Source organism: Psammomys obesus, unplaced genomic scaffold (assembly GCF_907164565.1).
Source record: "Psammomys obesus unplaced genomic scaffold, mPsaObe1.curated_primary_1811, whole genome shotgun sequence".
NCBI classification, from domain to species: Eukaryota; Metazoa; Chordata; class Mammalia; order Rodentia; family Muridae; genus Psammomys; species Psammomys obesus.
Genome location: NW_026585504.1, coordinates 65,117,585 through 65,142,253, shown reverse-complemented (window position 1 = coordinate 65,142,253; position 24,669 = coordinate 65,117,585). Strand labels below are relative to the sequence as shown.

At 42.4% G+C, this 24,669-nt stretch overlaps 1 protein-coding gene across 4 annotated transcripts in view; it reads left to right on the top strand.

Moving 5' to 3' along the window:
* Positions 1-24,669, top strand: part of Nckap5 (NCK associated protein 5) — a 698,576-nt gene that overhangs the window by 158,165 nt on the left and 515,742 nt on the right. For all 4 annotated transcript variants that reach the window (XM_055602004.1, XM_055601990.1, XM_055601996.1 and 1 more), the window contains exon 2: positions 3,239-3,312. In XM_055602004.1, the coding sequence (XP_055457979.1) occupies positions 3,239-3,312 (74 nt within the window). The remainder of the gene's footprint in view (positions 1-3,238; positions 3,313-24,669) is intronic.

The window sequence follows — 24,669 nt, the reverse complement described above, 5'->3', positions numbered from 1 at the left end:
TGTGTGTGTGTGTGTGTGTGTGTGTGTGTGTGTGTGTGTGTGTGTGTAACATTTTCTTTATCCTTTCATCTACTAGTGGGAATTTGTTATGATTTCATATCTTGGCAGCAATAAACATGTGTACGCCAGGGTCTCTTCTCTGCTTCAATTTCAAAACTCCCAATATTTTATTTACGGGAGTGCTTCTCAACCTTCCTAATGCTGTGACCATTTCATATAGTTTCTTGTATTGTGGAGACCTCAAAACAAAAATTATTTCATTGCTACTTCTTAACTGTAATTTTTATACTATCATAAATCATAACGTATATGTATAAATCTGATATACAGGATATCTGGTATGTGACCTGTCTTATTTAGGGCTTTATTGCTGTGAAGAGACACCATGACAATGCCAACTCTTATAAGGAAAACATTTAATTGGGGCTGACTTACAGTTCAGAGGTTTAGTCCATTACCATCATGGCAGGAAGTGTGGTGGCCCGCAGGCAGACATGGTGCTGGAGAAGGAGCAGAGAGTTCTACATCTTGATCTGCAGGCAGTCAGAAAAGACTGAGCCACACTAGGTCTAGCTTGAGCATCTGAGACCTCAAAGCCTGCCCAGTGACCACTTTCTCCAAGGCCATACCTTCTAATATGCTGCTCCTTATGGGCCGTTGGAGGTCATTTTTATTCAGACCACCATGGGACTCCAAGGGGGGTATGAGAAACAGGTTGAGACTGTTGATTTAAGGATGACTCTGTGGTCATCTGAAAAAGGCAGAGTGGTTCATCAGGCATATGACCCGATTATCTGCTGCAGACCTGTAATAGCTAAGTAATAAATGTTTACAGAGACTTATCACACCCTGAAAATGCATCAGTTTTATGTGCTAAAACGTTTTTGGAAAGGTAGTAAGGCACCTTCATGTCTCCGTGGGTAGATCCAAGGTCAGGGGCTCAGGCCTGGAATCTTCTAGTGGCTTCAGCTGAACTCTTCGCTGTAACCATCTTCCGATGAAGTGAATATCCCTGAAGAAGTGATAGATTATTATAGATTATGTAATTTAATAATGAATCTTTACTTCAGAGAGAGGAATATCAATATTAACCAAAGCCCCTCGTAAATCCCAAAAGGTGTAGTAATAAAACAGCAGTTCCCCCACACCTTTAATGTTGAAATCACTGAATACAATTCTGTCTCTACCCGTGTGCTGGAGAAGCAGAGCACTTCAGGTTAGGTCTTCAAGCAGGAGAGGGGAAAATATTCAGAGTGAAACAGCAGCATGTAGCATTTTACACGTTTGCAAGTCAGCAACTGCAGCACGATCACCTGTGGGCCATGTATTCAGAAATAACATTCTAAATTCCGATTTCATAGTCAAGAGACTTTACTATAGGATTTTCATGTGGGAAAGGAATTTTTCTTTTTTTTTCAGGCAGTTTTTTAAAAGACAACTTTATTCACACAAATGAGTTTATCATAATTTTAAAGTGGCATACAAAGTACTGGGTTTGGAGCTAGCAAGATGACTCAGTGGTTAAAAACACCTGCCTTTGCAGAGACCCTGAGGTTGGCACCCACCACCTCCAACAGGGGGAGGACACTGTCCACGACTGGTTTCAGGGGATCCATCATTGTTTTCTGGCCTCGGCAGACACTGCGCTCACCTGCACATACTCCTCCACACACATGCACATAACTGAAAAATAAATCTCTAACAGCCATTAAAATAACAGGGTAATGGGCTTCATTTTGGCATATCAAACACTTGTCTCATTAGACATAGTTCTAATTTGTTCTCCTCCCTCACCTTCCTTCCCCATCCCAATGTCTTTCTCTTCCTGGTTCTTTTTTCCCTACAAGCTTACTGTCATGTCACATGTCCTGCCAGCTTTCATTTCCCCTTTCCTCTTGGTCACTTCTTCCCCTCTCATTATCTTTTTTCTAATATAATCTCTCTCTCTCAAACACACACACACACACACACACACACACACACACACAAACGGAAGGGAAGATCTCTATGCTGAAAGCTTGAAGAGAAGGAATATCCAAGAAGCTACTAGAAGATGGAAAGACATCACATTTTTGTGGACTGGCAGAACTGATAACATGAAAATGTCTTACTGCCAAAGTGATCTATAGGTTCAATACAGTTCCTAGCCACAGTGACAAAAGCACAGCAGCACTGGCACAGACAGATGGGTAGAGCAGTGTAACAGACCTGAAGCTAAACCCGCATAGCTACAGTCATGCAATATTCAACAAATGGAGTCATCATATTTTGGATAAAATACGTCCTCATTTGCATCACATCTTCATAGAACAAGAGGCACCTTACTTTACTAAACTCACACAAACATAGCTGCAAGTCACATGTATATATGAGTAGAAGGTGGAAAGTGAATGGATCTAAAGAATATGATACCCATATAAAATGTTCCATACAGTTTATTCTTACTATCCCAAGGCCAGTAAAACCAAGGCCTCCAAATACACATAGTATTTCTAAGGGCATGACTTCCTATGTTTTGCAGTAGGACACATGAACGCCAGTGCTCATGAGTGTGAAACACTGACTTTTTTGTGAGTCAGAGGAGTTTCTCACTGAATCAAAAAGCCCAAATACACTTTGGAAGTTTGCCTATAGAATCTATATCCCATGAGGAAGAGAAGTGATACCATGTGCAAATGGTGCCACGTGTGAAGCATAGAGGCCCAGGCTTCGAGAACTGGGGAAGCGGGTGAAAGGATTACCTTCTGGAAAACAGTTACTCTACTCGAGAGGCAGAGATGTCGTCCTAGAGCATAGTGACTGTTGTGATGAATTTCCGGGCAGATGTGCGCACACATGAATGCCAGAAGACAACCTCAGTTATCTTCTTCAGGGTCCATCACTTTGTTTTGGGACAGGCCTGTCACCAATTCTGTGTTGGCTGAGCAGCAGGATACAGAGATCTCTCTCCATCTCCCCAGAGCCAGGCTTATGAGCACAGATCACCACAGCTGAATTTATTTCTTTAAACATGGATTCTGGGAGTTGAACCCATTACCTCATTTACCCAGCAAACCATCTCCACAGGCTACAATGAATTTAATTTTTAGTGGCCTTGTATTTCATATGGTAAATTGATGAAATAAGCTAATGTCACCAAAATAAACACCTCAGTATTGTTTTGAAAACTTCACGTGTAATTCCCAGTGAAGAAGCATGTATCTCGAGTGAGATTTTATCCCTCTTGCTGTTTGTGCAGGAATACATGGACTCTAATAAATGCATTGAACACCTGCTGACCCAGCTCAGGGAGCAGCACAGAAGTCTCTGGCGGTGAGTTGATTCACACTATCTTTCTTGGCTCCATAGCTGTGGAATTTTAAAAACTGTGTCATTTGTACAGTGCTGAGCTTTGAACCCTGTCCTCGGACATTCAAGGCAAGCATTCTAACTTGTGTGCTTACTTCGTGTAAGTAGGCTTGATCACGGAACAGGGAAGTTGATTAAATGCACCTCCTTTTTCCTGGTTCCAGAACCACCTGTGTGTGCAAGATCACCAGATGTTAGGAGAAACTGGCTTTCCTGAACTGTCAGCCACAATCCCAGGGGGGTTCACGTTGCACAAACAATTGGAAACAGGGCCAGGTGTCTGAATGTTCAGTGACCAGAAATTGATTCAGAAATCAAACAAGCGATGATTCTGAGGCAATTTTGGCAGCGTGCACCTATGCTGCAGGCTTTGCTCTGAGCACACTGCATACTTTTCAGTGTGTCAAGCTGTGCTACCATGCTGAACGCTGCCTAAGACATGGCTCTGGTTCCAGGGTATTGTGTGTCCTGATTTTAGGGTCTTCATTGCACATTACATTTTTATGGTCTTAGAGAAACATGGTGGTTTCATTGCAGGGAACAAAATAAATTAATATTTTCCTACTTCCCACAGCATGGATGTAACAAATTAATATATCCTTGGACTATATCATGATGGAATGTTTAATTTTTTAAATTGCCGTTTAAGTTGCTAACTTGAGTTTCATAAAATAACCTGCCAGTTAATTTTAGCGTGTGATTAGGACAGAAATTTCAGCAGTTTCTGTAATAGCCCTAGACATACTTCTGCCTTTTTGTACTACGCATTTATACTAAGTAGTATTCGCAAAATTGACAATTATGAAATCAAAGTATCAGCTGATAATGAAAAATGTTGAAGATGATTTGTTTCTTACAGTCAAGACTTAATTGCTTATGCAAAAATAAACATACATATCCATCTCATTAGTTTTTAAATTTTCTTTAATCTTTAATAAATGGTATATTTATACATGTATTATATTTTATAAAATATAGCTTTAAAACATGTTTGTTTATAATTTATTATCAGTAGAGTTTGATTTGTATACCAAATTTATACTTCTGTGTATCTAGAGTTACATAAAAATTTTGGGCAGTGAAAAAAGGCTACAGGAAGAAAATAATATAATCAAAATATATTGCTGAAATGTAAGAAATTTGAAGAGAATATATTAAAATATTTTATTTTTAAAATGAAGCCTTAACTTAGAGAATGGTATTTTACAATTAAAGCAAAGAAAACAGCTGAGACTCTGTCCTCAGGTCGACAATTTGTCCAGGGCAAGCAGGTAGGAACACCATGTGGCAAACTTAGAACATGGCAGAAAGTAGACGAAAATTCTCTCCTAACTTCAATGAAGCTTCTCTTTGGTAAAAAGTTGCCAGCTTTCTGGTTCTTCATGAGAGAAGGTTTTTCTGGGAAAAAGCTTCTCTGCAATATAATTTCATGCTGAGATTTTGCTTTAGATGGTGGGCTCTGACTCTAGGTTAGGAAAATAATCCGAGACATTTGTCCAAACACCTGGAATGGAAATTGGTAGCATGTAAGTGAAGCATCCAAGTCAGTTAGTCATTCTGGGGAGCCTTGGGAAGGAGATTGGAAAGGCATCTGTGATCTCATTAGTTGGTTTTCTAGGGGCCTGTGTGTGTGTGTGTGTGTCTTTTGCAGGTTCCATGATGACATTTCAGTTCCTTTTCCTACAATTGCTGAAGCTCTTGAACTTTGAAATACATTTATAAGTCCATTATTACATGTTTCATACCTCATGAGAATTGTCCTGTCAACATCCCTTGTCCCAAGGGAAAAGGGGAAAGAAGCTCCTGCAGTCATTTTTTTATGTGTGCATTTTTACCTCTTGGATGGCAGGGCTTTCTCTGTACTAGCCTCAAAATTCAACCTACAGAAGTAGGTATAATTTGGGATAAAGTGCTGTATACCTCTTTGTTCAGCTCCTCCATGATCTTTGGTCATAATAATATAAACATCTGGTTCCATCCATAAAAATACTACTGGGAGAATGTTTCAGTTGACCCATAAGTTTGTTTATTTAAATTTTTTTTATTAATTGATAATTTCACATGTATACCTTAATGTATTTTGATCACATTCACTCTTCATTCCCTTGTCTAATTCCTCCCCCAATCCATCTTTAACCTCTCCACCCTATCACGGCTCTCATCATCTTCTTCTTTCCTGTTCCTTTTAAAAATATGTTTTATAATCCACCAAGTCCAATTTGTACTGCCCATATACTTGTGGGTGTGGGACCATCCATTGGCACATGGTAGCCTGCCAGGGGGCCACACCCTTGAAGGAAATTTAATCTGCTTCTCCTGGAAACCATCAGCTGTCAGTAGCTCCTCAGCTAGGGGTGGGAGCTCGAGAGCCCTTCCCTTCTATGTCAGAATGTTGGCTGGCTTGATCTTCTGTGGGTCTTCTGTAGGTAACCACAGCTACTTTAGGTTCATAAGGGTGGCTGTCCGGTCATGTCCAGAACACACTGGTAATAATTAATCTGAATGGAGATATCAGTTTCTTTCATTTTTCTTTTCTTCATTTTTAAAGTCTGTGCATGTATGTGGTTTGCATGCATCTATCCATGTTTTTGCTTGCACATGCTTCGTTGCGCATGCAGGTGTCTCCGGTTGATGCTAGGAATCATTGCTCTTCCACCTCATTCTTTGAGGCAGGGTCTCTGGGGCAAACCAAGAATTTGGCCAGTCTCATTAAGCAGCTTACTGTGAGGCTCCTCTGTCTAAACCGGAGTTCTAGGCAGGCTGGCACACCCACCAGACATTGACGTGGGTTTTCTGGGGAGCCAGATCTGTACAGTGAACACTAACCATGGAATCAGGCCTCCAGTCCACCACTCGGCTGTTTATTAGCTCATTACAACACTTACTAGATTTGTTTGGGGAAGCTATAACCTTTGTACTTACTTGTTTTTTTCTTTTTGGTAAACTAGAGCTTAAGTAAAACCAGCAACTGTGTTAATAGTTGTGGTTTTTTTAAATTGTATTTTTCTATAGATCTATTTGAAAGCATATTTTAAAACTTATCTATAACACGTGTAAAATTACCTTTAAACTCCGTGTATAGAATATTTTCTTTGCTCTGTATTTCAAGAGAAATAACATACACCAACAATAATGGTTGACTTTTGCTAAAAGAAAATTTTGAGTTTAATTTGGACATTAAGTATTAAAATATAACTTATACAAATCACCATGAAGGACTAATGGTTTGCCCTCTTTTTGAACCAGTAAAAACATGCATAGAACAGGGTTATATTTTTCTTGCCTTCCTTGGATGGCTAATAAAAATTATTGGTCTCAGGTATGGCTGAGTTAAAATCTCATTTCAGGCATGCTAAGAGCACAGAGTTTTGTGTGCAAGCCCTCCTGTTTTCTTTTTGAAGCGGTAAAGCCTCAGGTATGATGTCAGAGGGTCTCATAATTTCCCCATTCTGAATAACAGTGGAAGGTGAGTACCAATGAGGAAATGGAAAAGGGTGTCATGAAAAAGAAAATGAAGACCGCGAGTAGATTTCTACATACTATTACAGTTGATTGTAGTTTACAAACCTACCCTGACCTGACTGACTCGAAGTGGGAGGGTTTATCATGGTCTATGGTGACATCATAATTTTGTTTGAAGACAGCATGAGTGTCAGGATATGGTACAGAAAGTTCTTTCTGGTGATGGTCAGGCTTTGTGAATTATTTCCTCAGGAATCACATAGACTCTGTGCTGTGTGCAGGAGCTTGAGTTAACCTTGTGTGCATGAGCCTAACTGGAGTGTCTGAAATTAGATAAGCCCTTCCTTAAGGTGTAGACCCCTGTGCTCATTGTACCATTGATTGGTGATTGCTACAATTATCATGGGAGGGGATGGGCTCTTTATTTTGGCTCCTCATCTTATCTGATGCACTAAAATTTTACATAAACTATGTTAAGTCAAGTTCTTGAGTATATTTAATTGGAGATTTCCAGGCCAGTGAAAGACCCTGTCTCAAACAGTGAGCTGAAGGGCACTCAAGGAATGGTACTTGATGTGGCCTCTATGCGCACACATATGTAGAGTACAGATAAACATGTGCACAGGCATATATACCCACAGAAAAATGTTTACAAAGACTTTCCTTACCTTCATGGAGGTAGTTACTAGTATTTAGGTTTTACTTGTCTCATAACCATCTGCCATGACAGGAAAAAGTACTGTAATCATCGTCAATGTAGCTGGGTTATTTTGGGATCCTGCTTAATGTATTATAGAAATAGTCCTGTCTTCTATCTGAGATATGAAATTACAAGGGAATTTGTGGAGCTCAAACACAGTCAACTGACAATAGCAGACATTTAAGTCCAATCTCTTTAGTACCAGCAAATCCTTTGTTAAAAGGAAAACATTTGTCATTTGTGGCTTTATATAAAGAAAAGGATAGAATCAGAATCTACAACTAAATCTAAACCCTCCTAAATATATAATGAAGTCTTATTTTACTATGTACTATTCTACTTGACTTTTAAAAATGGATGGCTTCAATGGCTGGCTCTTTGACACCCCCCGCCCCCAGCCCCGAGGGAGGAGCAGCCTTGCTAGGCCACAGAAGAGGACATTGTAGCCAGCCCTGAAGAGACCTGATAAGCTAGGATCAGATCAGATGGAAGGGGAGGAGGACCTCCCCAATCAGTGGACTTAGAGAGGGGCAGGAAGGAGAGATAAGGGAGGGGGGTGGGATTGGGAGGGAATGAGGGAGGGGGCTACAGCTAAGATACAAAATAAATAAACGCTAATTAATATAAAAAATAATAAATAAAAAAGAAAAAATGATAGGGAGTGGAGAAATTGCTCAGCAATTACTGCTTGTACAGAGGACTTGAGTGAGGTCCCCGCATCCACACTGGGCATCTCACAAGCTCCTGTAACTCCTGCTTCAGGAGCCCCAACATACTTAATCTGGCCTCTGTGATTACTGTACTCATTTCACCGATGTGCATACACGACTCATGCCTAACCAGAATTAAAAATAAAATCCTTAAAAAACCACATAAAGTGTATATTCATTAATGTCGAACCACAGTCTTGATTTCTTGTGCCTTAATTTGTTCTGATATGGAAACTTGACTTTAAGATGGAAGTGATTTTTGTATGTGATGATTTTTGTAAGCTCTACTATTTCTAATTTGGCTAAATATCAGTGATTGAGAAGAAAAATCATAATAAAGAATAGTGAAAATATCTCCTATATTTGATAAAAATCTTTATCCATTTGTAGCCTCAAATTAAGAGTTTAAAATTCATAGACAGTTGGAAATTACAAATTGAACTCATAAATATTCATGGCATAAAATTATCCTTTCATGCCACTTGTGAATATGTATGGAAAAGTGGCAATGGCATGGCTTCACAGCTGTGAAAATAGGAGGAGACTAAAAATGATGGGAGACTTTTGTCTTAGCTTATTAAAACTAGCAAATGACTAATACTAAGATGGAGTTTCTTATCTGTAAAAAGAAGCTTCAATATAGCTAACATTGTAGTTTATTCCCTTACTGTGAGAAACATCAGAACCAGAACTTGGGGGGGGGGTGTAATATAGTACGTTGTATTTATGGTAATATATACTTTAACAAACTCTTTTATTCTAGTCATTTGATAATACTTAAATCTTGTGTGATGATACTATGTAATATGGATCATATAAAACTTGGAAGAATTTAGTATAAATAACTAATCAAAAAAGAGTTAACAGATTTCCAATAAATCACCAGAAAATATTGAAGGAATTCACCATGGATTTTATAAGTCACATTGGAGACATTAAAGCTATTGTAAGAAATAAAGAGTTAAGGCTGGAATTATTCTTGCTATACAAGCAGAAGGACCTGAGTTTGGTCCCAATCACCTACATAAAAAATGGGTATGTTGTGCTTGTGATCGCAGTCTTGGGGAGGCAGAGACAAATTGCCTTTGGTGCTCACTGAACCCCTCTTTCCAGTGAGAGATCATGTCTCAACATTCTAGGTAGACAGAAGCTGAAGAATAACTTGTGAGGTTGGTTGACCTCTCTCTTCTTCTCTCTCTCTCTCTCTCTCTCTCTCTCTCTTTCTCTCTCTCTCTCTCACACACACACAGAGAATAAGGAAGTCTGAATGACCATTATAAATTAGATGACCATCTTTAGAGAGAGCCAGATGCCCCCCTATAGACTAAAGTTCACCAAGTATGCTGGTTAGTTTTTGTCAGCTTGACACCAACTGGGAGTAACCTGGGGAGAGGGAATCTTAAGTGAGAAATTGCTTTCACCAGATTGTCCTGTAGGCACATTTATAGGGTATTGTCTTGATTGCTGATTGATGTGAGAGGGTCACATTTTAGACAGGGCACCCCTGGCTGACCCTGGGTAAGATGCTCAGTCCTCATTCTGAAAGGGAAACTGGATGGACACGAGAGGCAGAAGAAGACAGGGAGCAGGACACCTACCACCGAGGGCCTCTGAAAGACTCTACCCAGCAGGGTATTAAAGCAAATGCTGAGACTCATAGCCAAACTTTGGGTAGAGTGCAGGGAATCTTTGGAAAGGGGAGATAGAAAGACCTGGAGGGGTCTGGAGCTCCACAAGGAGAGTGACAGAACCAAAAATTCTGGTCCAAGGGATATTTTCTGAGACTGACACTTCAAACAAGGACCATGCATGGAGATAACCTAGGACCCCTGCACAGATGTAGCCCATGGCAGCTCAGTCTTCAAGTGGGTTGCCTAGAACAGGGACTGTCTCTGACATGAACTTAGTTGCTGGCTCTTTGATCACCTCTCCCTTAGTGGGGAGCAGCCTTACCAGGCCACAGAGGAAGACAATGCAGCCAGTCCTGATGAGACCTGATAGGCTAGGGTCAGATGGAAAGGGAGGAGGACCTCCCCTATCAGTGGACTGGGGGAGGGCCATGGGAGGAGAAGAGGAAGGGAGGGCAGGACTGAGAGGGGCTGAGGGAGGGGACTACAGCTGGGATTCAAAGTGAATAAATTGTAATAAATAAAAAAATTACTCCCCCCCCCCAAAAAAAATGAATAGTTATTGATTGTGAGCCTGGAAGCCAGCCAGAAAGTGTTCCTTCTCAGTCTCTGCTACTGTCCCTGACTCCAGGTTCCTGCTTTGAGTTCTTGTCCCGACTTCCCTCAGTGATCAACCACATGGAAGTATAAACTAAATAAACTCTGTCTCCCCTGTTGGGTTGGTCGATGATTTTTAAAACAAGAGAAAATGCATAATCAAGTTCATAATCATTTAAGTATGTAAACAAGCCACTGTTGAAGCTAGAATCTCCGTTGTCATGTCATAGGCATCAGGTTGCCCTGTGCATTTCATGGTGTTTAAGATAATCCTGGACTGTCACTTACCACTTGCCAGGAACACATATATTGTGACAATCCAGTTTCCTACTCTTTACCAGCGGGCATTGATATCTTCCTCCCCTGAAGAGAACCAATGTTTTCAGTAAATTGCACATGTTCTAAGTATAGACCAGAAATACCAATACCTGGTCACTGCAGATATTTTACGAAAACAGACTGTGACCAACTAGATTGAAAAGTACTGGGGGACATCTAGTTGTAAACGTTGACATTTCAGAATTTCTTAGGGCCCTGAGCCTTGTTCACATGCGTCATTCATGTATAAGGGGGAAACAGCTGAGGAAGATACTCAGTGTCAACCTCGAGCTTCCATGACCAACATACACACATGTCTCATTCCTACGTATGCAAAAACTAGCCCCCCCATCCAATCATATCTTAGGAAATGGTATATTAGTTTAGAGACCTAAATTTATAACATATAAAATGAATCTTCTTTCATATATTTCACCCTAATGTCAGTGGGCCAGATGGCTTGACGGTGAGGCGTAATGAGTGTGATGAGTCTAAATTGTTGACAAAAATTTTTTGTCAAGAAAGCAAGAACCAATCTGTCTCTCTCTTTCTCTCTCTGTGTGTATGTGTGTGTGTGTTTGTATTTGTGTGTGTGTGTGTGTGTGTGTGTGTGTGTGTGTGTGTACATCTCAGCCAGTAGTCCTTAGATGCTGTCAGTCTTGTTCTTTGAGACAGGCTCTCTCACTGGCCTGGAAATGCTCAATTGGGCTGCGCTGTTAAGCCCGTGAGCCCCAGGGATGTCCTGGTCTCCGCTTCTGCAGAGCTGAGGGTGCAGACGCATGTGCCACGCCCATACCCGGCCTTTTAACACAGCTTCTGGCGATTACTGAATGAGTCATCTCCCCAGACTGAAACTCTAGGGTGTTTTGTTGTTTTGTTTTTTCGTTTTGTTTCCCCATCCTCATCCTTCAGAAGGGCAGCTGAAGCCTCGATAACTAATGTCAAGAATCTATAACATATGGATCACAAACTGTTTACCTTGGGAAAGTACTTAACTGCAGCTTCTCATGGGGCACAGTTCCTGCACTGCCAGAAAAAGTGCAGCACTTAGTTGAACAGCACGTCTAGAACCTGGTGGAAGATCCCTGAGGCTTCTCCCTTACAGGCAGCAGATGATTTTTTGTTTGGTTTTTGTTTTTCAAGACAGGGTTTCTCTGTGTAGCCTTGGCTGTCCTGGGCTTGCTTTATAGACCAGGCTGGCCTTGAACTCATGGAGATCTTCCTGCCTCTGCCTCCCCGAGGGCTGGGATGACAGGCGTGCTCCACCATACTTGCCTCATCAAATGATTTTACCATGTCCAAAATTCTTGAAAAATAGAAGCTCTACTTTGCCTTTGTTTAACTGTGATCCTTATTCTAAAAGAAAAGAATATTTAGAATTAATATAAATTGCTTCCATTCTCTGGATTCAAAGCGAATGAAGACTGAAATAAAATGACCCCCGTTCTGATATTCATCCACGCTCTTTGTACCTGTGATAATGTGTTTACATTTTCCAACAGAATATTTGGCATCCATACTTCTAAAGCAGTTACTTTGAGGAAAGAGTGATTTCCCTGACACAGCAGAACTCCGTGTTTGGGCCCTCTCAGTGGGTAAAGGTGCTTGTCTTCAAGCTTCATGACCAGAGTTCCATCTCTGGGACCCACACAGTGCAGGGAGAATTCTGATTCTCATAATTTGTCTTCAAACATACATAGGTCCGTAATGGTACACACACACACACACACACACACACACACACACACACAGTATGTGAAAATGATTTCTTAAAAAAATGCGTTTACATAAAAAATGTTTAAATGTAAAATAAAATTTGAAAATAACTTTTAAAGTTATTATAAAGTCTTTGTTTAGTATCTGTATGTATGCATGGGTGTGTGTCTCTCTGTCTGTGTGTCTAAAATAGAATTAAAATTGTCTGTTGGAAGCAATGAGAAGAAGCACCGTTGTAGCACCTTCTTGAAAAAGTGGGCTTGGAGTCGGACAGCTACAAACAAAGGCTGATCCTTGTGGCATCAGGCTCTGACTCTCCCAGAGTCTGAGGTTTTCAGCCCATGTGTCTTGGCTCTCAGGATATTATTATTCAACCTCTTCAAGAGTTAGTGTGCCTCTTTGCTCATGGGGTTAATTGATGTATACTAAGGAGACATGAGTATTAAATGCCTTGCCGCTGCTATAATCATAGACCTACACTTGGTGGGGAATCTTAATTGGCAACAAGCAAACTTACTCGGCATGAGTCCGTAACAGTGGACACAGAATAAAATAAGAACTGTAGCTTGTTCAAATCCCTTCTAGAGATAAATAGGCTATCTCCAAGGAGTTAGATGTGTAGCTGAGGCAGAATTCAGAGATTTCCAACAGCAATGAGAGCAAAATCGTACCCTATGCCAGCTCTCTAGAAGCCCCTGGATCCCTCCCCCAAACAACAGGAGATGAGGGTAGTGAGCTATCTATTGTTTCTCCTCCTCTCAACCCAGGGGCTAAATTTACAAATCATAGCTATGCTCTCGCTAAAGTGCAAGAGCCATGCCTCCTACTGGACAGCCATCAATGGCCTTCCCCCAATCACCCACCATGGATGGTTTGAGAGAGGCAGGCCATTCCAAGTCCCCAACCAAGATAAAGGGTCTGGCCTCTAAGCCACACCATCTGCCCAGCACAAAGGAGAATGAACCAGGGCGTTGGCTCATTCCTCAGTTGTTATTCCTGATGTCACCCCTGGACAATCCTAAAGAAGATGACAGGTTAGGCCATACACCAAGGGGTTACTTAATGTCCACTGCTGAGTCCACTCTGAGCAGTAAGGGCGTGATCAGCCTTCATGTTTTTGAAGCCCCTCAGGAAGACATATTATGCCTTCCCTGGTTCTCAGCAGAATTATTTTGGGTGACTTGTATGTGGTCTCCTTGCCTGTTTGTTTAGGGGGTACCTAGTGTTTGAATACAGCTACTTTGGGGCCAAGAAAGTATTTTAGAGCTTGACTATGCCAAGGATGAGAAAGTCAGGTCTAGTTTTATTTATATTTAATCTAACAAAGCATAGCATAGACAGAGTTGCTAGATTAACCTATGGAATTATGAATGTGCCTTCTACTGAAACTAAGAAAATATGCCCATTTACTGATGGGTTTTTAGGTACAAAAACTTCCATTGAGATATATTATAGAAAAGGCTCACGGATGACTTTAAGTGCCCTGGTGGGGGTTGAGGGGATGATTCCGCTGGTAAAGATCTTGCCAGCCAAGCACGAAGACCTTGGCTCAGAACCAAGAATCCACATGAAAAGACTGGGAATGATGACATGCCTTTGCAGTTCCACTGTAGACCAGGCAGGTGGGTCCCTGAGGCTCAGTGGCCAGCCAGCCTCATCTACTCAGTGCGTTCCAGCCTCGTGAGGGAACCTGTCCCTAAAAACAAGGTGGATGGTGCCTGAGGAGCCACAACTGAGGTTGTCTTTTGGTCTCACTACACACACACACACACACACACACACACACGCACGCACGCACGCACGCATGCACGCACATGCATATGCACATGGACGAACACACACAAGTAAATGTACATTCACACACATATATACACAAAGAAATATATGTCTAGATGTCTAGTTTAAATAAATTTATGTTGAAGAAATAGTCTCAAAATACCTTATAGCTCTGAAATAACAGGGTTGGGGGCACCGGAGACACATATCACCAATCTGAAGATATTTCATCTTTCTCTGCCCTCATTATATTTAGACTCATACTTATCAATATAACAGCCAGGAGCCTAATGTAATTTATTTTAAATTAAAGAGCCCCAAGCAAAAGGCATCTCGTAGATTTATTTGGGAAAATAAAGATTAGAAACATTCCCCAAGCAGCTGAAAGGAAAACTCCAAGCAGGATGGCCCAGTTGATGTAAATGCAGTTGATGGGCGTGGCAGTGTGCTTGCAGTGAGAGATGATAAAATACCCCTTTTAACTTAGAAGGAGAAATGAAAGGGCTAATTTATAATGGATTTTTGTTTAACTTTAATAAAAAGTTTGCAATTATTTTTGTTCTCATGAGTGTAGAAGTGTAGGGGTTCGGGAGTGATTTTTGTAAAGAAAGTGGTTGTTAGGCTCTAGCTCTCACTATCTCTTTGTAGCGTGACTGAACTTGAAAGGGTGCTTAGGTGTGGGGGGTCGTAGGGGGGAATGTGCAGGCGCAGTCAGCTGTGTGTGCGCACACGGAGGCCATCGGTTGACAACGGATGTCTTTATCAGTAGCTTTCCATTTGATTTATTAAGACTGGGTCTCACTAACCCTGAAGTTTGTTGCTTAGGCCAGACTGGCTGGTCACAGAGAATCCCCCTGTCTCTGCGTTTAAGTGCTAGAGTCACAGCTGTGTGCTCCGACATGCCAAGTTTTACATGGACCCTGTGGATTATAACTCAGCTTGCACTGCCAGCGTCTTCCCCACGGAGCCATCTCCTAGCCCTAAAGAAGCAGCTTTCTTTCCTTCCACACTTCCAGATCGTTCCATGAGCAGAGACCCGAGAAGGTTTTTGGTTTCCACCTTTACCGAGCATATGGGAGAGGAATATTTGGGTCTCTCAGGAAGAGAAAATACAAAATAGAATTTCTTCCCTCCAGAGTTTTTACTGTGCCCCAGTGTGTAGTGAATATTACGATTAGACCTTATAAATAACCCTGGAAAAATTATCTGGGTCAAAGATCACAGAGAACTTGGTACATTTACTCAGTTGTTGATAGAGGGCACTTGAGGTGTCAGCACAGAAGGAGCAGCTGGAGGGTTGCAAAGCATGGCTGAGTTCACGGTCAGATTCTGTCCAAGTGGCCTGCTTTCTTCTCAGGCAGCACCTTCCCTGGATACCCAATAATGGTAAGTCATAGATGAAAATCCAAGATTTTCCCCATATGTAAAGCTGCCTGGATTATCAGGAATCCTGCAAGCTCCCAACCTGTGTTCCAGCAATGATCACATTGCAATAAGGTGGTAAGGGATCTTCCAGAGCCATTGCACAAATAAAAAACGATGCAGAAGTATTAACCATCTATATTTGTTTTGCCAGTCATCTGGGTAGGTCAATAGGAGGTGTGAATGATGAAGCCAAAGAGAAGTTTTAGCTACAGAAAACTACTAAGAGTTGAAAGCGGCAGTTTCCTATCTTAAAAGCAGCTACTGTCTTCATGAATTCCCTTGGCATGACTCTGGAGCTGTCTCCTGGCCTGAACATTCCAGAGGAAATAAAACATCACTCTGGCGGGTGATGGGCTGCAGAGTGAGGTCAGAGTCTGGGGCCACTGTCAAAAGGTTTTCTAGGAAACCATTCTATTGAGTAATGTTTAAGTTTGCACAGGAGTTTTGAGCACAGCATGGTACAACAAAAAAGTCAGTGCTGGGACTGTAACCTCAGTGTGACCTCTGTGCCCTTGTTAATGCCACACTGAGGTTACAGTCCCTGTGAAGGGAGATGGCACTGTCCGGCACCACCTCTTCAGTCTCTTGTGGAAGCTGAGACTCACTGGCTAATTAGGAGCCCAGTGCTCTAGTCAAACCTACTCACTTGTATTATTTGACTCTGCCTTGTCACTTTTGAAGTAGGGGGGCTGGGGGTATGACTCAGTGCGAAGGGTGCTTGCCTGTTCTGATGCCAGCGCTGCACAATTCTGATGTAGTGATGTTGCCTCTAATCCCACAGGACGCAAAGGTCAGAGGATTGCAAGTTCAAGATCAATCTAAGCTATACAGTGAGTTCCAAGCCAGTCTAGCTTGTGTGGGTCCTTGTGTCAAAGCAATTCTAGGATGGAGGGAGGGAGGGATGGGGAGAGAGAGAGAGAGAGATGAAAGAAACACGAGTAGCGTCAGCTGTACCAGGTAAAAGAGGAATTCTTTGATGTTACAAATCAGTGCAAGTTCCCAATTTGGATAAGACATGCACACAGTAATGTGTTTGCTTTAGGGAACATTTGCTTCAAGAAATCATTTAAAATGTATTTGAAGTCATGCTTATCTGAAACATACCTTTATCCCTTTCCGCTGTTCCCATTCCCAGGAAAAAAGGAAATTGGTGATCTAGGAAAGTCACCTGATACCTGCAGTTGTCAACTGAGAAATGTTATTACATTACTCCTCAAGTGTGTGGTGTGTGTGTGTGTGTGTGTGTGTACCTGTGGGCAGGAATGTCTGAGAGTGTGTGTGCCCACTAGTGTACATGTGACTGCAATATCTCAGCATCAGTAGTTTTCCACCAATGCTCCCACTATATCTACTTTATGAAATAAAATCTCTCTCACTGACCTTGGAATTAGACTGGTTGACTAGCAGCAAGCTGTAGTACCTGTCCTCCAGTGCTGAGTTACAGGTGTGTGAGCCCAGGCCTGGCTTGTATGTGGGTTGTGGGATCTGAGTTCAGGTCCCATGTTTTCACAGTAATCATGTTGTAGAGTCAGCTCTCCAGTCCTAACTCCCTCAGGTCTTTGTAACATCTCAAAAGGTTGGCTTATCAAATAAATACTCAGGGAAGTCATCGTCAGAGCAGGCTGAGGGGGCTAGATATGTTACACTGAAAATCTGTTTCTCTTTCTAGCTGTGGCCTCCTCCCACTCACCCATTGCACCTCTGCTCACTTCCTTTCTTACTAGTCTCCATATTGAAAATCAGTAAGTCTTATTCATCCCAAACATCATCCCAAGCTTCTTGCTCCCCATCTTTTATACAGATTCTTCATCACATCTGGGTTTCCATCCATTCAACCCTGAGACTGTATCATATACCTTAATTTGGATTGTGCAAATGCTGTCAGTACCTAGCGTTACTTTTTTGTTATATGAAAAATGGCCGGGATAGAGCTGAATGTAACAGGTGTTCAGCTAACATCTTGTAGTCGACTTTTTTTTCCTTTGAAAAGGAAATAGAGAATTTTATATGGTACTCCCACTGTTTAGATTGTATCAGGATTATTTATTTCTATTGTTAGTTCTAGACATTGCCAACTGGATGGCCAGCTATTTACCAAGTAAGCTTGGTTGCCTGGCCAATTAGCCCCATGGATCTGCCTGTCTCTGCCCCACTTTGCTGAGATTACAGGCATGAGCTCTCATACCTAGGTATTATTATTGTTGTTATTATTATATTATATTATTATTATTATTATTATTATTATTATTATTAAATGTATGCTGGGAATTGGACTCATGCTCTTATGCTTGGCATTCAACCATTGACATGACTGAGCTATCTTAACCTATAGTGTGAGTCTTAAAAGGGAGACAACATAGCACTAAGTTAAGCTTGATGACAGGATATAAAGTAAAATTTCTGTGTATTAACATTCATCATAGAGAAGCTGAAAATTCTTGAGGGGGACTGTCAAAGTGAAGCTGAGTGACCACCTTTCAGATTCAGCACAGAAGGGAGTCCACACGGTCCTCGTACTGGATGATGTCAGACCTGTCTTGCTGGCTGGGGAAATGGCTCAGGGGTAAAGATTGCTAGCTGCTCGTGTAGTAAACGCACAGCCGGTGGCTCACACTTTCTGTAACTCCAGTTCCAGATCTCACACCCTCTTATGGCTTCTGTGGACATGCTCACACATACAGACACAGACACACACAGACACACAGACACACACACACACACACACCCCACAAATAATAAAAATAAATATTAAACCCCAGCAACCTGTCTTTCACTACCTGGCCCGAACGCTGCCATTGGGACTGTGTATGCGCCTGTCCTGTCTTATCTGCACCGTCCCATGTGTGTACACACGCGTGTGCATGTGCCGTGTGTGCACTTGCCTATCAGAGGTTGATGCTAGCTCTTGTGAAGTGAGAGATTCTTAGGATCAGTAACTCGCTGGTTCTGTTAGGCACGGGGCCACCCCCAAGGATTCTCCAGCCTCTCCTCCCCAAAAGCTGAGCTGAGCTGAGCGCACAGGCACTTCCTGCTGTGTGTGGCTTTTAAACGTGGGCTTCAGGCAAGAGCAAGGGTCTGCATTCTTGCACTGTAAGTAAGCACTTCCAAGCAGAGCCATCTCACCAGGCCTTCTGAAGACTTTAGCCCAAGACTTTTTGAGTTTTCCTTCCATCTTCGGTTTTCAAAGGCCCCACTGAAGGTTGTTTCTCTCTTCCCACACAGCTTATTCAACTGATCCCACTTATTCATGGCCACTGATTGACAACTCCAATTGGTCAGTTTCTTTTTCCTGGTGTTTTGATGCTCAAGATCAACTGAGGCCTTCCCACATGATAGACAAACGCTTGACCACTGAGCTACAAACTGGCTCTTGGTTCCGACCTTAGCATGTGTGGTTGTAAGTATGGTATCATTTGTTATGACCGGATTACAAGGCCAGTTTTAGCCATCCTGTGAGTGAGGCTTGTTATTCTAACTTCATGACTTTTCTCTCAGTGGCACTATTTGTTAATAGCCTTTAGGCAAAATACCTAAAATTCCAGCCTGAGTCACACATATCCAATTACTCTCTTGTGGACTCCAAGAATATAAATCATTATTTCAAGAAAGGGCAGGGGTGTTTTAAATTTAGCAAAATCCATTTCCACCCTAATCCTCCTTGTAAATTGCCTGTTCCCTTATTTATTTATTTGTTTGTTTGTTTGATTATTTATTTATTTATTATTTTCAGGTCTTCATTTCTCCGTAGCCAAGGCTTGATTTTGTGGGTAAGAGTTCATACTGGAGTTAATAGTGAGAAGGGAATGGACACTCTTCACATTTCTAGAGTTTGTCTAACCAAATTCTCTGGCCTTCCGGGCTTTTTGTTGTTGTTGTTGTTTTAGGAGACAGTTTTAGAATGTTACTGAAAGGAACAGTTCTAATGGAGTGTTTCCTGGCCTAGTGTTCAGGAATCTTGGGGAGACAGGGGCTGAGAGATGAGGCCTTTCATGTAATATATATCTAGCAGAGCCCTGCTGGAGGGAATGGAAGACGCTGCTGAAGGTGTGGTTAGAGCTAGGCCTTAGTAGTTAGGCGCTGTTGTAATTTGCTTTTAAATTCTTCCAGTTTCTACCATGAGATTACAAACATTTTATAAAACAAGACATGTCTAGAGGAAGAGATAATTCAGATAACTTTTTTTTTTTTTAAAGAAATCAAATTCCACGGTCTCTTCCTTGTCTCTCCCACCCCAATCCACAGGAAGTTTATTTCTGGCCATTTAATTACATTATACTTTATGGGGGGGGTTGCTTGCTTGCTTGTTTGTTTTGTTTTGTTTTCCTTTTCTGACTCTGGTAAATAAATCACCACTGTACTATAGAAGTCATGTGCCGGGGGCAGCCTGAAAGCAGGACGGTTTTCTTTGTCCTTCTGATTATGAAGTTAATGTTTGAAAATAATTTCCATTGCTGGCTTGCAGTTAAACATGGCTGCATGAAGCTTGACCTCTGGTCTGGAGAGATGCCTCGTGGTTAAGAGCACACACTGCTCCTTCGGAGAACCTAAACTCAGTTCCCAGCATCCATATTTGGCTGATCACAATGTGTACTTCCAGCTGCAAGATACTCAATGCTCTTCTCTTCTGGCTTCTGTAGGCACCAAGATACGCATGTGCACGTGAACTTGAACCCACGTAAATCATAAAAACTTAGTTTCTTAAATAGGTTTTACTGAAATAGATAAATATGTTAACTCCCTTTCCCTCCTCCAGCCCACCCAGCTATCTTCCCTTGAAACTCTCCTGTATTCCTGACAGCCTCTCTTTCTTCATTGTGGTTACATGCTTATATGTGTATGTATTCATGTGTATGCACAAACACGCACACATACAAGCTGATCAGTTTGTTTTTGTCGTGTTTGCGTGTATATGGTTTCAGGGCTCATCACTCTGCATTGGTCAACCAATAAAGGGGCTCATCCCCGTGAGAAGCTAATTCTCCTTCCAGCAGTCATCAGTTGCCTGTAGCTCTTTGCCTGGGCTTGGGACGGCACAAAAGTATTGCTCTTCCATGCTAACATGTTTGTTGATATTGCCGTTGTTCTGGACTTGTGTATGCAGCCATATGTTGGAAAGACAGTGCCACAGCAGATGGCCTAGTGTCCCGGCTCTTACAGCCTTCCCGACCCTTTCTCCGAATGTTCTCTGAGGCACTGAGTGAGGAGCAGTAACGCAGATATATCTTTTTCATAGCCACACTCACCTGTGTCTATAAGGCTAAGGTTTAGAATGTGTTGAGTATTTTTTTTAATCTTGCCTTTGTCGTCTTCATCATGGTGGTGAAGTCGAGGAGGTAAATACAGCATAGGTTATTTTCCTAGAAAGTATTGCTAGACATTAGAGCACATTAATTAACTGGGCTGTTGTCAGAGGAAGTGATAGTAGATTGGTTCTCAGCAAGAAAAACAAGGAGGGAGGTCAGCTAGGGGGTTCTGGGAAGTTTGGGGTAACTAGATAACATAGCCAGGTTTTTATGCCAGCATGTGTGTTTCCGTATAAATGTGCATGCCTGTATGAGTATGTGAATGTGAGTGCACGTGTCTGTTTAATGTGCATGCATACATAGGGTGGAGGTCGGAGTTGAAGGCTGGGTACTGGTCATCATCTCCAATCACTTTCCATTTTGTGTTTTTGAGACTGGGTCTCTGAGTAGCCTCGAGTTTACCAATTTGGATAAGCTAGCTGGCCCGCAATTCCCTGAGGTCTGTGTGTCTCCTCCCTAACACTGGAATTACCTTTGTGTCTCACCACATTGAGCTTTTGACAGAGGTTCTTGGATCTACCTTCAGTCCTCAGGCTTGCAGCACTTTGCTGACTGAGCATCTTTCCAGCCTCCTACCTGGGAGTGTAATAACCAGATTTAATATAAAGGTTGTCTAACTCTCCTGAGCAAATGAGATCTTTAATAAGCACACACAGCTAGGCGAATATATCCCATAGTGGGCTGGGAACCCTGTGCTGCAGAGAAGAAATGTAAGCATCTGCTGCTGTGTAATGAGAAGAGAACTTGGAATTTCTGTGTTGAAATCTGTGTGTTGACAGACAAAGCACAAAGGTGCACAGATTCAGGGCGTCTGGGAGAATTCCTGTTTGTCACCGGAGCAATTCGAGGAGACAAGTGTGCTGACTTCTTTTTGCTAACTTCCCCATGGGATTCTACAGACCTGAGGCTACCCCAAAGTTAGAACTGGAAAATGACCCTCATCCCTCCCTGTGGAATAGGAAGTGTTAGAGTTGTCTGGGTTAATGTGTCTAAAGCCTGGCAGGTGGGTATCTGATTGCCTGTGCATGCATCTATCCTTATCTATCAGGCTCCATCTTATTATTTGTTTAATTTATGCATTTATTCATTCACTTATTTTTTGAGGCACTGTCTCACTGACTAGGAGCTTGGCATTTTGACTCTTCTCTGCGGTTGATAAGCCCCAGGAATCTTCCTAGCTCTGGGACGACAAATTCGACACTTTTTTTCATTAAACTTAAAACAATTTAATAAATTAATTACAATTTATTCACTTTGTATCCCCACTGCAGCCCCCTCCCTCGTCTCCTCCCTTTCTCCCCCTATGCACTTCTCCTAGTCCCCTGATAGGGGAGGTCCTCCTCCCCTTCCATCTGACCCTAGCCTATCAGTTCTCATCAAGGCTGGCTGCATCATCTTCCTCTGTGGCCTGGCAAGACTGCTCCCCCCAGGGGGAGGTGATCAGAGAGCCAGCCACTGAGTTCATGTGTGGATGCTGGAGACCTGAACTCACATCCTTCCACCGGTGTAGCAAGTACTTGTCCACTCAACCATTTCCTCTGCCCCAGCAACTTGATCCTTGAATGTCCATTTTCTAGTCTTTTCTGAGCAACATCACAATTGGGGACATCATATACTGTTGTGTTTGAAGAATTTACTAAATTTACATTAGAATTTCCAGGGACCACAATGGCCACCTGCCATCTCTGTGTCTGACAGTGTTGGCGAAGCCAAAACTCTTTGATGTCAACTTCAAACCCTCATTCATGACCCACATGTACTGTTTTTACTCATTAACTGTGATGGCCCAGTCATTAATTTATATAAGCCATTTAAGTGTATTTCTGTTCCTAGCTTCTCCCTCCTCTGGTTGGATAATGAGCTCCATCAACTTAATCCTTGCTCTGAGGGGTAGAGCGTCCTTGAGGTTATTCTGAATACAGACAAGCTAGGTGCTCTGACCCCTCAGTGAGATATGTTGGCGTGCCCTGGCCAGTCTCACCTCCGCCTGCTCAGACTTACAGTGATGGATGCCGCTGCTTCATTTCATCAGGACGGAGGAGGCACAGGAGCGACGCTGGGCTCGCTCATGCTTCCCTGATTTTATTTTTAATGTGTAAGTTTAGACTAGTGTAAAATACAGCCTTTTTCAAATTAGGTGTATTTGTGGTGTGAAGTTATGTGGGAAAGGGCGCGCGCAACGTACAGGTGTCACTGCATATTTGTGGGGGTCTGAGGCAACTTCAGGAGTAGAGGCTCCTGCTCTGTGGGCCCCAGGGACCCAACCCAGCTCATCAGGACTGGTGGCAAGTGCTTTTACCTGCTGAGCTCTGCACTGTCCAGTGTTGAGGCAGCCACGTAGTAACAATGGAGAAATCATCTGTCCACTGGACCCTGCAGGAAGGACAGAAAAGCAAAACAAAACAAGCAAGCAAGGGAACAAACCAACCGAGGCAGAGCTGAGAAGATTAAGCTCTGATCTTTTGAATTTCTGGACATCTGCAGACATATAAGCTCTGGGGGCATATGATGGACGGTTACAGTAATAAACAGTCAAATAGCCATTAAAACAGTGTTTCATAATTCAGAGAACGGAAGGGGGTCCTGGAAGTGAGGACAAGCAGCGAGTAGCCCGCACTTTGCAGCGTTCGGGCTTGGAGGGGGAAGCTCTGTTTACTTGAGTTTTTGGAAAATCTGATTGTTTTTTTCCTACGACAAGGAGAGAACTCAGGGCATTGGGCATGCTCCACCACCGAGCAACCCAAAGCACTTTTCACTCTACTAGAATTGTTGCACGGATAGACATTACACACTGAGCTGAATTCCCCCTTGGGGTCCTGTTCTCCCCAGCCCCCATTTTCACTGCCCGCCCTCTCCCGAATCCCCTTGTTTACTTCTACTTTCATTTAATATCTGTCACCTCATTTTATTTGCATGTATAAAAGTAGGAGACACAAAGGAGAGACAACATACAGTATTTGTCTTCCTGAGGCCGCCTTAATTTTCTGGAAATGCTGATTTCTGTTTGTATTAGTTTTCCCTGCGTTGACAGCACTTCGCTCTTCATAACTGAAGAAAACTCCTAACATAAGCCACCTCTTCGTTACTTCCCCATTGTTGCTGGGCACCTCCATGGGTTCCCCAGCTCAGCTGTTGTGACCAGGCCTGCAGTAAGCGCTGATGTGCATGGCTCTCTGTGATGCATTGGCCTAGGGACCCTGGGGAAATGCTTGGGAGTGTAGCTGGGTCACGTGGAAGATTCGTTTCTTTGAGAAACATCTGTTGACTTGCTGACTTCCACAAAGACCTTTTTAATATTTATTTGTAAAGAAAAATCTCTTCTATGTTTTCTAATGGGCCACTCTCTCCCGTGTTCGTGACTGCACATGATGCGACCTTATCTAGTTTTTCGAGGCATCCTCCTCTTCATCCCTCCCCACCATGCTGCCCTGTGTACACCCAGAGCTTTATGGTTGTGTTGTAGACCTGTCTTAGTTACTTTTCTATAGCTGTGATAAGACAACACGACCTAGGCAACTAACAGAAGAAACAGGTTGTGGGCTGATTGCCGTGTCAGAGGGTGAGTCTGTCACTATCATGGCGGAGAGCACAGAAGCCAGCTGTTAGTGCTGGTGCTGGAGCAGTCCTGAGAGCTTACATTCTGATCCACAAGCAGAGCCAATAGAAAGATAGAGCTGACCAGGGAT